This window comes from Triturus cristatus, chromosome 3_1 (assembly GCF_964204655.1).
Source record: "Triturus cristatus chromosome 3_1, aTriCri1.1, whole genome shotgun sequence".
NCBI classification, from domain to species: Eukaryota; Metazoa; Chordata; class Amphibia; order Caudata; family Salamandridae; genus Triturus; species Triturus cristatus.
Genome location: NC_140583.1, coordinates 627,996,737 through 628,013,578, shown reverse-complemented (window position 1 = coordinate 628,013,578; position 16,842 = coordinate 627,996,737). Strand labels below are relative to the sequence as shown.

Genomic DNA, 16,842 nt, shown 5'->3' with positions numbered 1-16,842 from the left:
CTGGGCCGCCTCCTGCACAAGAAAGTGTCACCATTTTTGAAAGGGCTGAGCTGGTTTGCAGTAACCTGCGGAGCCATGGAGGCCAACAAGTGAGCCGCAGCGCTGCTGCCACCCGGGCTTGTGTCCACTTTACTGCACCTGGGCGGCTGCTCCCGAGATCCAGGTAACTGTTGCTGAAGGCCTGACCACTGCGGGCCCCCCTGCATGACACAAGACTACAGAAGCAGAGAGAGCTGGGGCCCGCTGGGGGGCCTGTGCCGCCCCTGCTGCCTGGTCGTCACCATCCGCTCTTCTGCATCTAGCAGTAGCCTGACAGGGGCCCACTGGTGACAGCCCCCTGTCCAGATTGAGGTGGGTCCGAGAATGAGAACAGGGCTGGCTGCAAGGCGGATCTGGAGTATGTCTGAGCCCACCGCCCCCGCGAAACTAGACACCGTAAGCAAGGGAGAGAGCCAGATGGGGGGGACTAGCAACTGAGACACACTGGGTCTGCTAGTGCTTCCGGCTTGGACTACCTAGAGACCCACGAGTTGCTTGGACCGTGGGCGACCCCGAGGAGCGGTAGACAGCATCCCCACCTTCATCCGACTGTCCCCAGGGGAGGGGGTACTGCACTGCTGAGCACCATTCTTGGATCTCTTTTATGCCTGGACTGCGAAAAGTGGTGTGGCCTATCCTCGAGCATAGGGATATGTGTGGTGTATAACCACAAAGACACTTTGCACTGTGAGCACCTGGGACACTCTCTCGCCACTTGTGGCTTTTGCTTGGGGCCCCTACCGCCCGGCTGAGGGTGGTCTGCCCCACATTGGAAAGTTTGGCTTGGGGGGGCTCCCCCCTGAAGAAATATGGCAGCTCAAAGAGTAAAGAACTACTTCATGCTAAAGGACATGCTCTCAAAGGTGAAAGACTGGCCCGCGCATAAAGGAACCATCTGCAGACCATTCGGTACTGCTGGAGGCCAACGTGGCTGACCTCCTAGTCCCAGTCACCAGGCCATTCATGGCGGTCCTCTTCACCAAGCTCCGTGAGGACATTGCAGCGCTCCGGCATGATGTGGCAGTGGACATCAAAAAGGTTAATACTGAGGTGACGGACCTTGGTAACCTAGTGTCGATGCTGGAGACAGGTGTAGACTCTCAGGATGAAGAACTAGAGAACTACAGATGAGGGTTGCTGGAACTCTAAGAGCAGAATTTAGACCTGTAGCTCCATGTAGAGCACCTGGAGAACAGATCGCATCGATCCAATATTCGCATTAAAGGGGCCCCCTTAAAAGTTGACACTGGGGACCGGTAGAGCTACATTATCTGCTTATTCTGCCATGTACACCTGGAGCTGGCTGAGAAAGAGATTGTGCTTGAACACACACAAAGAGCGGGCCGCCCTGCTACGACTCTGGGGCAATGTCAGGACATCTTAACTGGTCTTCATAACTACATGATGAAGGAAGCGATAATGGCAGTGGTCAGGGACCAAGGTCCTGTGATGTTCGAAGGAACCAAAGTGTGGCTCTATCAGGACCTGTCCCCTATCATTGTACAGCGACACTGCCTCTTCAGACAGATCATCACTTTGCTCCAGGACCATGCAACAAATAAAAATGGGACACTCCTTCTGCTTGATCTTTGTATGGAACAGTGAAACACATGGGGTCTGCAAGGTGGAGGAGGCCAACAAGATCCTTGGGCTGCAGATGTTTCTGAGCTCTGAGATACCCTCCTCTGGGGGAGCTGTAGATGTCCCCAACGTGGCAATTTACCCCTAAAAGCAGATAGCAGTGCCGCATGCAGACAGCGACTCCCAACCCAACGCTGGACGAAAGCCGATGAGAATGTGGCGTACTACTCTAGTGGCTCCGAGATCGAGACGCCAATCGGGAATCCACATAAGACTGATTCTGGCCTGTCGGACTCCAGTTTATGACTGTATTGAACCCCCATAAAGGTGTTTAGCTGGAATGCCAAGGTGGACTGGCCACCACCACCAACATAGCTATTTAGGACATGCACAGGGCTGGTGGGGCCTCAAATACCCATGGCTCACCCTCCAGGCTTTGAAGCAATTACTGCCGTGACTCTGCACCTCGGACCTTTGGAACTCCCATGGAGGGAGCGTTTTTTTGCTCATTGTTACCCCTAAGTTTGTTATTGCCCCTGACCAGGAGGTTCCTTACATTGCTGCATTTGCTGACTCATTAAGGTTCTGTTAATAACTGCATGGCAGACCCTCACCCGGGATCAATATGCTACACACTTCCCTCGCCTTCAGCAGATGGTCAAGATAATGAGCTATAATGCAATGGGACTCAACTCCCATCAAATGATTGGCTCTCATGGCCCTCCTCAAAGACTCCCAATATGACACTGTCCTACTGCAAAAGACGTACCTCTTCAAAAAGGACTGGGGAAGACTCCGCTCCTGCTGGTTTGATAGTCAATTCTTCCCTTCCGGCTCCAGTAACACAGCGGGTTGGCAATACTCCTGGCTAGGCACTTCTCTGGCCAAGTCGCTCATCCCTAAGCGGAGATTCCCAGGAGGCTTCTCTCCATCCAACTAACTGTGAACACCTACACCTTTGCTACACTGTGCACTTCCAATGACCACCAGGAACAGTTTGCGCTTAGGGCCATTGGTCTAGGAACAGCGACTCTGATCCCGATGTGGTGGTGGGGGGGGGTACTTTAATCTAGTCCGTGACTACTCCCTCTATAGATCAACACAGAGAGTAGGTCGAACAGGAGCCTTCACGTAAACCGGGTTACAGTGGCTCACTGATGTGGGCCTAGCGGATGCCTGGCTCATTAAGCATCCCACTACATAGGGGTGCACATTCTTCCCAGCTGTGCAGCAGACACCCAAGTTGACTACTTTCTCATGTCCCTGTGCATTCTTGCGACTGCAACAGACCAACATTGAGGCGGCGGCATTGTCCGACCACTCCCTGATCACACTAACATTTAATATTCCTGGCAGAGGGGTTCAGGGCCACACCCGATGACTAAATGACAAACTGCTCATTTACGACTCCACAAAAAAAGAAATACAGGACACTATTGGGCACTTTCTCAAAGATATTGCCACACCGGGCACGCTCATCTCCCTCCTTTGGGATACACTGAAAGCTGTAGTTATAGGGGGCATTCCGTGCGATTTCCCCAATTCTCATTAGGGAGCAATGGGAGAGGAGGAAAGACCTAAAGTCACTGATAAGAGACCTAAAAAAGTCTCAGAACCGCACAGGCACCAGGGATTACGTAAGGCAACTGAATCTGGCCAGGAGACCACTTAAGGTGCTGTTCTGGGGTAGGGCAGAATATGCCCTCCTCTGAACCAAACAAAAATACAATGCAGGGGACAATAAAGCAGGGCAGCTACTGGCCTACAAATTGAGAGCCCAATCTAAAAAATAACACATCTCTGAAATCTACCAGGCAAAGGGTAGTAGAGCCCGCCAGGCTAGCCATTTCAACCGGGTCTTTGCGCATTTTTATGCCACCCTATACAAAACTGAGGAGATGAATATAGGGGACTGCCAAATATTTCTGCCACTGGCGCTCCTTACTTGCATACCCGATGATGACACCCTTGCGCTTGAGATGGATATTCGCATAGAAAAAGTCCTTGCCCCATTATCCAAACTCCAGCTTGGCAAGGCCACAGGGTCTTATGGTTTCACCCCGGGGTTCTTCAAACACTTTGGGCCTTAACTTGCCCCAATACTTGTCCAACCTTACAACTCCAAAAGAGACTCAGGCATGCTTCCCCCCTCAATAACAGAGATGGTTATCACAGTCATACCAGAGCCAGGGAAGGACCCCACGCATTGTGCCTACCACCCCAATTCTCTCTTAAACGTCGATGCTAAGCTCTTCACGGGTATCCTGGCTGCTCGGTTTAATCACTACATGCAGGGATTAATCAACCCAGATTAGACTGTCTTCTTCCCCCAAAGAGGCTGCAGTGACGACACCAAATGCCTCCTCCACCTTATGGATAAAGCAGCTCGATCGCACAGCTTGTGTCCATCAATGCCGAAAAGGCCTTCGATTGGTGCACTGGCAATTCGCCCAACTGGTGCTGGAAAGGGCAGGATTTAGACAGTGATTCTTGACATGGGTTTGGAGTAACCTTACTAGCCCGAGTGCCCAGGTGCACGTTGTCTCTGTCCTTTGCGATCACTAGCGGAACCAGACAGGGCTGTCCCCTATTCTTTATGGGCTCTACATGTAACTCCTGCCAGGCTGGTTAAGGGCAAAAACACAGATTAAAGGTGTCCCCTAGTAATAAGGAGCATATATTGGCCCTATATTCAGATGACGTAATTATCTCACTGACTCAGCCTCAGATCTCACCCCTCCTCCCTTTATGGAAACTTTCAGGCATTTTGAATAGCCTCTGACTTCAAAGTGATTATTCAAAATACTCAGATCCTCAATCTAACCATTCCACATGATGACCAGGCCAGTCTGGAGCATTGCTTTCCCTTCCAATGGACACATAAAGGGGTGCCTTATCGGGGGCTTACATTATACTCCTCCCTTAGGGAGACAGTGGAGGGTAGCTATCGCTCACTCCTAGACACAACCCACAAAGATCTCCAGTGCTGGAGAACGGGCAGCCTGTCCTGGATGGGCAGACTTGCTGCAGTAAATATGACGTTGCTACTCATGCTCCTATACATAATACAGGTGCTACCTTTGGCTCCACCACCACATGTGCTAACAAAGCTCCAGCACACAATAGGGTCATACATTTGGGAAGGTAAGCAACCCTGCATGGCTAGAAAATGAGCATACCTTTCTATCACAGGTGATGGCCTTGGGGTGTCACAACTTACATACTACCTATTTAGCCACCCAACTTAGATATACAGTCGAATGGAACAGGTCCCACTGAAAAACATTGCTCTTTATCGACCAAGCCATTGCAGGGATTCATATATGGAAGGTTTTGTGGCTCGCCTCTTCAGGTATGGATGGCTTTGTAAGCACAACCTTGGGCACTTCTCCTTTGGCTGATTCGCCCAGTGCTGTGGTATAAAGACTCTCTTTAATTACTTCTAGTTAGGAGACAACCGTTTCTCACGTCTAGGCCTCTGCTTTTGCCGACTGTGCACTTGCTTACACCTGGTTGATCTCTGCCTCGCAGCACTTGTATTCGCAGTGTTATCTTGCACTTGGCTGTCGCTTTGTACTTTTTGACCCTGGGTTGAACTCTGCTTGACAGCACTTGTAATCGCAATGTTATCACGCCATACTAGGCATGGCTCTATGTTGCGTAGTAGCACAGTACATTTATCTAGGGCCTGACCAACAGGTTCTCGACCAACAATGTGTAGGTTCTCGGTAAATGCTTTCATTTTCAAATGTTTCTCAGTGGCTGAAACTGCGGTTTGACTCCACATGCTTTAAATGTCACTTCTGTACTTCTACAAAGGCACATGTGGCATGCACGAGCAGCTTGTCTGGACCACGGAAATCTTCAGGTAAATCATCCCCTATCTCGTTGCCATTTGTAGCATCTTTCCAGCCGAGCTATCCGTAAATGACTACACAACACACAGAGCTTGGTATCACACGTCTTTATTCGTCTGCATGTAACTGCAAATTCAACATTCTAAAGAAACCTTCACTGCAATACACTCTATCCATTATGTCATAGCTCTATGGAGTTCATCAGGAGCCAAAAGGGTTCAATCGTTGTCAACTCGCAAGACACTACAACCATGTGTAGCAAACAGCCAACTGCAAGTGCATTGATGACCGAAATGATCATATGGGGGCATTAGACTTCACGTAGCTCCAAGACAACTATGGCCTCCCTGGCACCTAATTTTGGCACCACGTAGTGGTTAAGCACTGGGTCTCACACCCGTCAATCCGCCCACATGCTAGTAGACCACTCACTAAATTTGAAAAATTGTTATTTACTAAAACGGATGACAAACACTTGCTCTCAGACATCTGCACCTTTCTGAGCTCACCTACAGACAGCAGCAAGTCCCTTGGTCAGAAGAGTTGGGAGATTGAATTAGACAGCACATTCATGCCTAGGGAATGGCACAATATCATCCATAGAGTCTGCTTCTCCTCCATTAGCACAGTGGAGAAAGAATCCATGCTGGAAAGGGACCACTATTGGTACGACACCCCAGCTAGGGTGGTGCTCTGGAAGGCTGGTGCCACGAGCCTCTGTTGGCGTACCTTTGGTCAGGTAGGCACACTTACCCTCCTCCTATGGATCTGCCCTCAACTTCAGAGATATTGGGGAGAGGTCCTCAAAGATGATTTTCACCACTGACACCCCCGCTTCCCTAGCTACACTCTGTTGAGGCTTCCTAACCCACTGACCTACCTGCTTAATTCCGGCAACACACTTACATTAGCCCTCTGGGCAGCTAAACAAACTCTCTTATCGAATGGAGGCAAGGATGCTGCACTAGCACATTCGGACTGGCTGCATAGACTGTGGGACACCTTAGCAGCGGAGAAGATCACCGCCTCTGTGGAAGGGGCATTACCCCCACTTCAATAGAATTTCTAGCCGGTGACTTCCGAGAACTCAACTGTCCCAGGTATCAAAGGGTGCTTAGTCTGACTCGTAAGGATCCCCATGATCAACAAAGACAAGGATACAACCCTGCCAACCCACGCATCTAACAGACCTACACTGAGTAATTTGATGGACATATATTTGCCTCCTTGTCACCCCTCTCCCCCAATTCCTCCACCTACCCTGCACTTTTCCCCCTTTCCCTCTGACTCCTTCCCTTCCACCCCTTTACCTTGATCTCTCCGTACCTCTCTGCCTAGTTATTGTTCCTAGTCAAATACTGCCGTCACCGGTCAATGATTGTAGGTGAGTGAATGTGTTTCTCCTAAAGTTAAGGAGATTTGAACTATAAAAGCACCAAGGACATTGCCAGGGAGATCGCTAATATCAAGTTTAATTATACGATTCGGCATGCAGCTGTTCTAATCAGGACGTACAAGCGAGCTTGCCACTGTAATAAATCTATTAGTCATGGCTCTCCCATTAGGCATGGACATCTGCATTTAAGAGGTGCAGAGCCTAGGTGGGAATCGTTTCAGTACGGCTTTACTATAGTTTCCTTCAAGTCTTCTAGTAGCGCCTCTGCAGAATTCACAATCATTTCCCAAAATTGCAACCCCATTTCCTTGCCCAATTTTCTGAACAATTCTTATAGACACCCATCAGCCATTTGACACAGATGCTGTGTTTAATGCTGCGAACAGCTCCTTTAAAGATAGCCCAGCACATCTCTTCGGGCTTGAATACACTTCCTTATCAGAAATTGCTTCCAAAGCCGGCTAGATCTACTTTGTTACTACCATATGCAGCCCCATAAAGTGTGTTTTTTAGAAAGATGTTGGCTAACGCATAGGCAATCTCTGCCTATCTGTGGCCAATTCCGTTCAGTTTTCCTAGTCCCTACCATGCGCATAGATGAATCATTGCTTGGGTTTAACCAGTGTTGTCCTCACATTCTTAAACATTTTGCTGGGACACAAATTACCACTAGGCCCTAGTCATGCCAGCAATACTCTGCGTTCGTCAATAGTGCCAGATATTGTCTTTCCAACTCTGGATTATATTTTTCAATATCTTTCCACCTTAGCCCTTCAGCGCTAGTTTTGAACACCTCCAAGAAGACCAGACCATGCATGGCTGCACTGATAGATTTGTAATTTGAAAATACACCTCCGCCTTACTAGTTAAAGTCATTGCCTGTCACCCACCAAACATTCTGGTGCCAGACATCTTCCTTAGCCCTTTGGAGTGACTCGGCTGTAGTTTTATTGGGAATTGTAGAGAGAACCCAGACCAGGGTGTGTACATTGTGCAATGAATGTACATCCCGCACAACAAGAAATAATCAACATGGGAGGATGAGCAATGTTCTGATGAGTTGTAGGTGAGCACAAGTTCAGAAAGATGCCACCTTCTCACCGCATCTTTAGCCTTAATAACATTGCAATGTAAAATAGTACAGAAATGTTGTAGGCTCCCTTGGCTCCAGCCATTAAGCTCTACCCCCCATCTCCCCTCCCCCCCCAGTACAATTTTAATTGTACAGGCCTCCTTTATTAAACGTCCAAGGGTGTTTAACATTGTTGTAGTCAATGCAGAGACCTGCGTACAAGTTGAAAAGCATATAGGTGGACCCCATCATGTTACTGCGGGTTCCATTTCCTCAGTGCTCTGATGCTAGAGGTCTTTCTGCACAGATGGAACTGCTGAGATAAAGATGCCACTTTCGAATCTCAGACTTTTCCCCAACCATAGGGAATGCAGCAGCATCATCGCTGACCAGCAGCCCTCACAGTAGCTCTTGTATCCGGGGCAGGCAGACCTTCAGTTTAGCAGAGATGGTACAATGTTGCAATGGAGTACCCTCTCCCCCAAAGTCTAAATGGAGCCTGTCACTTTCAATAAAGGCCTGTCTAGGCAGTGATATAATCTGATGTATTAAGGTGAAATTCACGCGCATATTAAAGTAATACACTTTTTTGAATTTTGAAGAGATTGTACCTTTTTTTTACATTGTTTGTTGAATGAGATACAGGGCAAAAAAAGTAATGGCTTTGCTCGACCACGGACTCATAGAGCTAAGCCATATTCATGTCTCGGTTGTGTTAATAATTTTGCTGCGTGCCATCCTCTATTTGCGACTCAGGCTTAGTAAATGGGGCTCTCAGTCACTTGCTAAAATAACATGTAAAAGGTGAGGACTAGAAACATGGAGCCCTGCTCGAATGCACCAATTTGACAACTCTACTATCTAGGGTTCTTGGAGCAGAGATGAAAAATAGTGTACATTTAAAATAAGTGATCTCAGGGCAGGGACTCCAGGCTGCAGCCGCGGTCCGTGAAGGTATTAGTGGTGGGGCGGTGGGGCCAGGTAAGAGGAGATTTTGAGGGATGAAGCAGAGGGAAAATTAAACAAATAATTAATTTTCCCTCTGCATCGTCCCTCAAAATCCCCCTTTACACGGCCCCACCGCTGTTTCCTGCACGGACTGCTGCTGCCAGGCTGTTGTATGAAACATGACCATAGTCATACATTCCCAGAGAGAACTACCAGGCCAAGGTGGGACAGACAGGGGCGCAGCTTCATAGGGTGTGTGACACCCCTACAATGTATCCTTAGCTTGTCAGTTGAGTCTTAGGGCCCTATGTCAGGTGTGCTATGTCTGGCAGTTTTTCCCATTTTTCTAATTTCACTGAGAGGTTTTAACTTGATCATTTTTTTTGATTAAGGATCGTAAATGTATATAGTGACCAGATTTAAAAAAAGTAGTAAATCTTCACCCACAGAAGTACTCCTTGAATGGGTGGAAATTTATCACTTTTTGGAGTTTACAAGCATTGGCCGTTGTAGGCTTGGAAAGCTGTGCCAGTCTCAAGTTTCCAGGCATGCTACTGGCAATCAAACACACAAAAGGTGATGGGATGAATGTTTACAAATAGACTAACTGGTGGCACTCGCCAGGGGTAGCATTCCAACTCATCATTTGTGGCTCACTGTGCACTATACCACACTAGACAGAGCCCACCTAATGCAAACCAGTACTGACACTGCTCGTCGTGGACCCAACCCACCCCCAACCATGGCAAACTCACCCCTCCGCCCTGCAGCCCGCTGCTTTTTTAGTTGGGAAATTTTTAATCCCCCCCACCCGGACTAAGTGACGCCCCTAATGGCAACATTACAAAAAGATAATATATCCATATTCTATATTATGCGCAGTGGTCAGCTAAAGTGAGGGACAGGGCAGATTGTGAGCACCACCTTAAATTGTACCAGGTAGGAAAGAATGTTTGAAGAATAAGAAGGGCACATGAGATACACACTGAGGAATGAAGGATATATTGGAATGGTTGAAGACATTAGGCAGGTAAACCAACTTACAAGTCAAACAGTAGTTAAACCGAGGGCCAAAAGAATTGGTAAAAGTAATCTGAAAGATGGGCCCGGATACCGAGGACACAGTCCTAATATAGTTGAGTTATTTTTGTAAAGTGTGGCTGGCTAATATGATTTGTATCTCAAAAGTCACGAGCTGCCTAAATGGAAAGCCATCATTGGGTGCACTTGTGGTGCAGTGTAGTGTGTAAAAAGGGGAGACAATGTGTTGTCTCAAGGATGCAAAGGACCGGATAGTTTCTGGAAAGTTCTATGCCACAGTATCGAGATCATAAATGTTGAATCTCCAATGCCGCCTGCGAACATTGTGAAGTTAAGCATCTATAGGGAAGGATTCATTTACTGTCCTGTCATCGACGCACCTTGATGACATATCGCTACTCAAAGTTGTGGAGGTCAGTTAAGCACAGGTCGACATTAAAACTTACTTTTTGTTTTAGAACACATTCTGGAATGCTTGAGGGGAATAAAACGTGATGTCATTAAAGCTTCAAATACTCAAAAAGGCTTATAATTTTGTGTGTATGGAAAGGGGAGAAATATTTAGAATAGATCTGCATAAAATGCAAACGAAAACCACACGAAGCAACACATGCAGTCCCAGAGACTAAAACGTACGGGAATCCTTAAGAGAGAAATGGGGAGTGAGCCTTTGTAGGAAACAGCATGAGAAGACATTAGATTGAAACCAGAACTATGTGACAGCTCTCTATACTACCATCCCCAGAGAGGTAGGTCAGACTTAGGCGAGTGAGAAAAGCTAGTTTCATCCAAACGAAGAAGATTTGTAAGGAGGTCAAGTGCTTAATTTGAGCAGGTGATTGCCGGTCTGGGCCACGGCACAAAATCTTGGGATCTGACACTCATTGTTTCTCATCTGACGTTGACCGAGAGCATAAGGGGGAAATCCACACAAAAGGGAAAGAAATAGGACAAGAAAGATGGAAAAACGTCACCAAGGGTGAAAGCATGGACCAGAAAGAGTGGGATAAGATGGCAGGGAGTGACTGGGGGTGGATTAAAGAGGACTAAGATGGATTCAAGACTAGCATCCTTGGCATTCGACGTGCCAACATTTAGTACCACCGGCTGCGGACTTCTGAGTAGAGCTTTGGCCACCTGGCCTCATTCTTATAAAAGCTAAGCACATTGGAAGCCGGCTCCTCTGATTGAATGAAGATGGTCCAACATGGAGTGAAGATAAATGGATGAGTTCTACAGTGAAGCGAGTGAAAGTCATACTGGAAGTGAGATGCTAGGTTGTGTGGATTACAAGAAAGTAAACGCCAATATCCATTGATTGTCAGCAGTGACCCAGAGAATGCGCCTGGCTCTGGACGCTGACATATGGTTGCCTTTGTGGCACCACAGCGCATCTGTGCCCCGCCCCTGCCCACACAACACCCAAGTCACCTTTTCTCACTGAGGCATGTGGGCGCCACGAGAATGTTTCATTTGCTGCGGACATCCCCTGTGCAGAACTGAAATTAGAACACCGTCTCTATTCTCTTTATAAACTTGCACATTAGGCTTACTTTTAAACATAACAAGAGTTCAGTGAGGACACACTTTTTATTAATGTTCTAAATGTCGTTTCTATGGAGTGCACACACAACAGACATTCTGCGTTTCTTGTCTAGGACGGAAGATGCTGTACTTTGTGGCGCGCAGAGCCAAAATGGAGATTTAGTGCTGGCCCTCGCGGGTCTGCAAACTGTGAGGTTTTATTGCAGGAAGAGGATTGGTTGCTGTCCCTTGGAGATTGGGCTTAATAGTCTGGTGCGGGGCTGGTGATTCTCCGGACAAAGTCCTCGTATTTCACGCTCCCGTCCGGTCCCACGTTGGCTTCTTTCAAAAGGTCATCGACTGAAAAGAAAAGACATTGCTTGATACGAATGAGGCTTACTCTGTGACGGTGCTGAAATCTAGAGCTGAGCAGACTTGCCTAGGATTGGGCACAGTCATTCAAATGTGTTAATGTCTCGGTAAACATTGTACTGCACCATATAAGTTGTGTGTCATAATTTCCATCCAAGGAAACTATCTTATGGGAAATAACATGGTTTCCCTGTTCAGATGGGGAAATCTGTGAGAGCAGGTAATAATAGCCCCTAGGTAGACGTTCAATATTCACCACTAGGTTTAAGTGGTAGTAAATGCCCCACTCACAGGCACTGCAGTAAGACAGAACTGACCTGATATAGCCCTGTGAATAAAAGCACTGCCCTCAATGAGAGCTCTGACCCACGTTAATGCCCCCAACAGAAGCACAGCCTGAACTTGGCCTCTTGCCTTAGCTCTACAGAACTGTCGCCTGTGGAAGTCAGCGCTTTGGAGGAAGTCTTACCTTCCTGCGGGGTGAACTGTCACCTGTGGATATCAGCCCTTTGGAGAAGTCTTACCTTCCTGCGGGGTGAACTGTCGCCTGTGGAAGTCAGCGCTTTGGAGAAGTCTTACCTTCCTGTGGGATGAGCTGTCACCTGTGAATGTCAGCCCTTTGGAGAAGTCTTACCTTCCTGCGGGGTGAACTGTCGACTGTGGATGTCAGCCCTTTGGAGAAGTCTTACCTTCCTGCGGGGGGAACTGTCGCCTGTGGATGTCAGCCCTTTGGAGAAGTCTTAACTTCCTGTGGGGGAACTGTCGCCTGTGGATGTCAGCCCTTTGGAGAAGTCTTACCTTCCTGCGGGGTGAACTGTCGCCTGTGGATGTCAGCCCTTTGGAGAAGTCTTACCTTCCTGCGGGGTGAACTGTCGCCTGTGGATGTCAGCCCTTTGGAGAAGTCTTACCTTCCTGCGGGGTGAGCTTTTCTCCCATCTGAGTGAGCTTGGCCCGGAGCTCAGATGCTGGGATGGACCCCTTCTTCTGGTGGTCAGTCATCAGCAGGGCAACCAGGATCTCATTCAGGGGGTCTTGCTGCTGCTTCTGTCTGTACATCATGGTCAGGAATGTGGAGAAATCTATCTCTCCGGTCTTCTCTGGAACAAAGGATCACGCGGGCAGTTATTGAGAGAAGCCTTCACTGTCCTTCAATAGCACATTCACAGAATGCAGTGATGTTATCTCTCGCCTAGTTACCCAGTATAATCACATGCTATAGGGAAAACGCTGGTGTAGTTATAAAGCATAAACAGTTATATAGGTACATGGTTGGTATAATTTGAAGGTATAGCTCCATTTAGTATTTTTGTAACAAGGGCCCTCTAGCTGCGTGAGCAACTTTCTATTCCCGGACCTCTGTGCTTGAGGCAGTTACAGAAATCCTTTTATCTAGGATACAAATGCATCCATGTACCATAGCCTGAAATGAAGCACACGCTGGGTATTTATACAAGTACACATGTTTAATCTAAGAAACTTTTAAAGACTCACACGTTTGCCCTGTACGCACCTAAGCAGCAAATTGGATAAGAACCTTATTTATATCGGATCAAACCAAAAATTAAACTGCATTCCGATCAGCATTCAGTGTCTGTCATCAAACTGTTGCTAGAAGGAAGTTGGAAAATATTTGGGACATTTTGTCCAAGCTTCCAGGTGTGCACCGTCAGAGTTTCAAAGCCGTTCATGGTAGAGAACACTTTATAGAAACTTGGAGCTCGAGTTGACTAGTTTATCTTGCGCTAGTTATTTTTTAAACAGTTGAAGCTGCAGTTTATATGCGTCACAGGCACTTTACGAATAGGATTTAACTCCATTGTCGTTTAGCTTGTCAAGGACTGAGGCTTTCTGCTTGGAGAGCTGGAGACAACCAGTGTTGACTTCTCTGTCCTTGCCCACGCCTTTCCTGGTATAGCCCCTTCAGTCCGCCCCTTTCCCCGCCCTGTGCCGGCCGTTGTATTAGCGGGCGGGGTCTATGACGAGCTGGACTCGTCATGGGCACAGCGCCACCGCGGCCCATGACGAGTCCAGCTCGTCATGGGCACAGAAGGGGATAGTAAGCACTAGATAGCCAAGGGTGGATAAGATCTGATTAGACAAAAAAATCATAAATCAGGCAGCAGCTACTGGCTAGGCGTGTGAGGATGTGTCCCAGTTCATTTTCTCTGTTCCCTAAGTTTAAAGCGCATATTTACTGCTGGTGGGATGCTCCCACAACTCGTTCACTAGCTGCAATCCATGACTCATAGAGTGATGGCATCAGCATACCTGGGTGCAGGAGTGGCACCTCATTACACAAGATTAGTGTCACATGTTTGTGATCCACTCCCAGTCTGGGTCTGACATTCCACAGTTAACAGAAAGGCAATCATTTGTTGCTGGGTATCCGCATATTTCCATACATGCAAGAAGGACGTTCCTGATCAATTGAGAACAGATCATAAACCATTTGCTAATGTCTACGTGTAAGATGTGGGGTAACGTACATCCCAAAGTTGTTGAATGTGATTACAGACTGCTTCTCGAGATTACTAGTGAGAGATTGTGAAGAACTGACGCAGTTACTGGAAAATGAACGGGGCCCCTGGAATTAGGATACCACCCTACCAAGGAAAATACTAATTTGAAAAAGGAAAAGAAAAAAACGGATACAATTCTATATTACAAAAGAAGGGCATGTGTACTCTATATTTCCAATTACTTGAACTTTATATCAATATCATGAAAAATAGAGACAATTTAATCATTACATTTATATTTATTCTTTCTATATCAACCGAGTGGAGATATTTGAAGTTTTCATCTATTAAAAAATAGTTGTGATCAATTAAGGATCGTGAAATCAAATTGGAAGTGTACAATCTTACCGTTTCCCACCAACAGGTTTTTGCCCAGACTTATTTGACTGAGCTTTCCAACAACAGTCATAGTTATCCCGTGTGACGTTCCACAATTGAGACACAGTATAGCTACAAGTACGACCAGTACAGGAACGTTAACCATAGTGACGGAGTCCTGATGAAGGCATAGCCGAAACGCGTTGGTTTTCAACATGTGTCACCAATCTCTGCACATTTTATTTTAATAGATATGACTATGCAAGCAAAGTATTGAAATGTTGACAATAGATTTATCATGATTGTCTTATCATTACATTTTTTCCAATTGATGGAATCCGGTTGCGTTATGAATTAATTGTCTATTATCTCTTCTTTGATTGGATGTAACTACAAATGTGGTTCTAACTACTATTATTGTGAACATGTATTCATCATTCTTGTTTGTGTAATTTTCATCAGTGAAAGTTTTTTCTACTTGATATGGTAAATACTTTTTATATATAAAAAAAGAATAAATGTAATGATTAAATTGTCTCTATTTTTCATGATATTGATATAAAGTTCAAGTAATTGGATATATAGAGTATACATGCCCTTCTTTTGTAAAATAGAATTGTATCCGGTTTTTTCTTTTCCTTTTTCAAATTAGAAGAACTGACGCAGACCATTAATAATGAATGTGGATATTTGTAGGTAACAGATCAGTTTGGCTTTTAGGGAATTGTTGAGCAAGGTCAAATGGAGAGAGGCATGTAGAAAAGATGAGAATCTGGAGAAGTGGGATTACTTTATCAATCAATCAATCAATCAATTAATCAATCAATCCGTATTTGTACAGCACGACTTATCACCCCAGGGGGTATCGAGGAGCTGAGGGATGGGGAGCTTTAGTTGAATGGACCTTCCATTGGTGGTCCCAGGATGGTTTGGAAAGGATGAATCAATGCTGGGAATGTTGAAAGTTAAGATTCAGCCTCTGTATTTCCCATAAGGCTTTAAAAGGGCAAATTAGAAAGACTCAAAAGAACCATTAGGGTCCTCATATCACTAAAAGATGTCCAGTAATTATGCTGCTGGACTGTCAGAGATCCTGGAAGAAGTGGTTAAGAACAGAAGGGCATATACTCAGAAAACCATGAACTAAAGTGTCATAGGAATATCAAGGGGATCCATGTTCCTTCCTTCAAAGATCAGTAAGATAAATATTACCAGATTGGATAATGACACTTGCTACTAAACGTACCACTAGTCAGTTAGCAGGGCACTATATAAATGGTCAATACTATAATTAACAGCAATGTTTCTTTGTATATGTGGATGCTGGAGTGACTGTCTTTTCTAAGTGATGCACTGACTGACCATCAGGTGAGGGCAGAAGTGAGGTTCTCCTAAGAATGATGTCCCTCTATTTGTGAACACTCCAAGTCTCTCGACCTTCCAACAAATTATTTTTTTTAAAAAACCTTCATGCAATAATTTGGAACATAGCTGCATCAGGATTACAACCCAATTCGGAGCTTGGAATGACTGGGATCATGCCTCCTCGCACTAAGGTGCCTCATTTACTGTAGGCCACTAGCCTGTAGAACATGCCAACCATGTACGCTTCTCGTCTTCAGTTCACCAAGAACAGTATGGTTGTATATGACTAATGTAAAGTCTGGATCCGGACATCGCTCAGCCAGGCATGATTTCTCAGCACAGTAAAGTGGCCCTTGATAAAACGATATTACTGTACAAAAAATTGACTGTCTCTGCACATGGAAGAGGAATGAAAGGGGTGACTTGTTTCCCTTCCCATATATGAATGTTGGCTAAATTATCTCCTCCAAGTCCAGCATTGTTCCTCCGGATCGCGTACTGCTCCTCCAGATAAGAGCTAAAGTGATTGTCCCCTTTGAGAGAATGTATCTGTGTTCCCAGGGGCTCTTTATGTACACAGTTGGATTGGAATACAGAAACATGTTGGACCTCTAAGGGGCTTGTAGCAGTAGCTCACAGAAGTGGAGTTGTTCTCCCGGCACTTTGTCTGATGCTTCTGAAACTGTATGGTCTTCTCTTGTGGCTGCTAATTTGCCATAACTTTCTCTCATATTGCATGCAACATGTCCCTTATGGTTAGGCTAATGTGTGGGATAAGATTTCGGTGCTCTTCCTAATCTTGAATTAGGA

The 16,842-nt window shown here is 46.2% G+C and overlaps 1 protein-coding gene across 1 annotated transcript in view; it reads right to left on the bottom strand.

Annotated features, from left to right (window-relative positions):
- Positions 1-11,505: 11,505 nt before the first annotated feature.
- Positions 11,506-16,842, bottom strand: part of CALML4 (calmodulin like 4) — a 29,299-nt gene continuing 23,962 nt past the window's right edge. Inside the window, exons 4-5 of the mRNA XM_085644593.1 lie at positions 12,739-12,927; positions 11,506-11,818 (exon numbers count right to left, since the gene is read on the bottom strand). Coding sequence (XP_085500719.1) covers positions 11,721-11,818; positions 12,739-12,927 — 287 coding nt within the window. The 3' untranslated portion in view covers positions 11,506-11,720. The remainder of the gene's footprint in view (positions 11,819-12,738; positions 12,928-16,842) is intronic.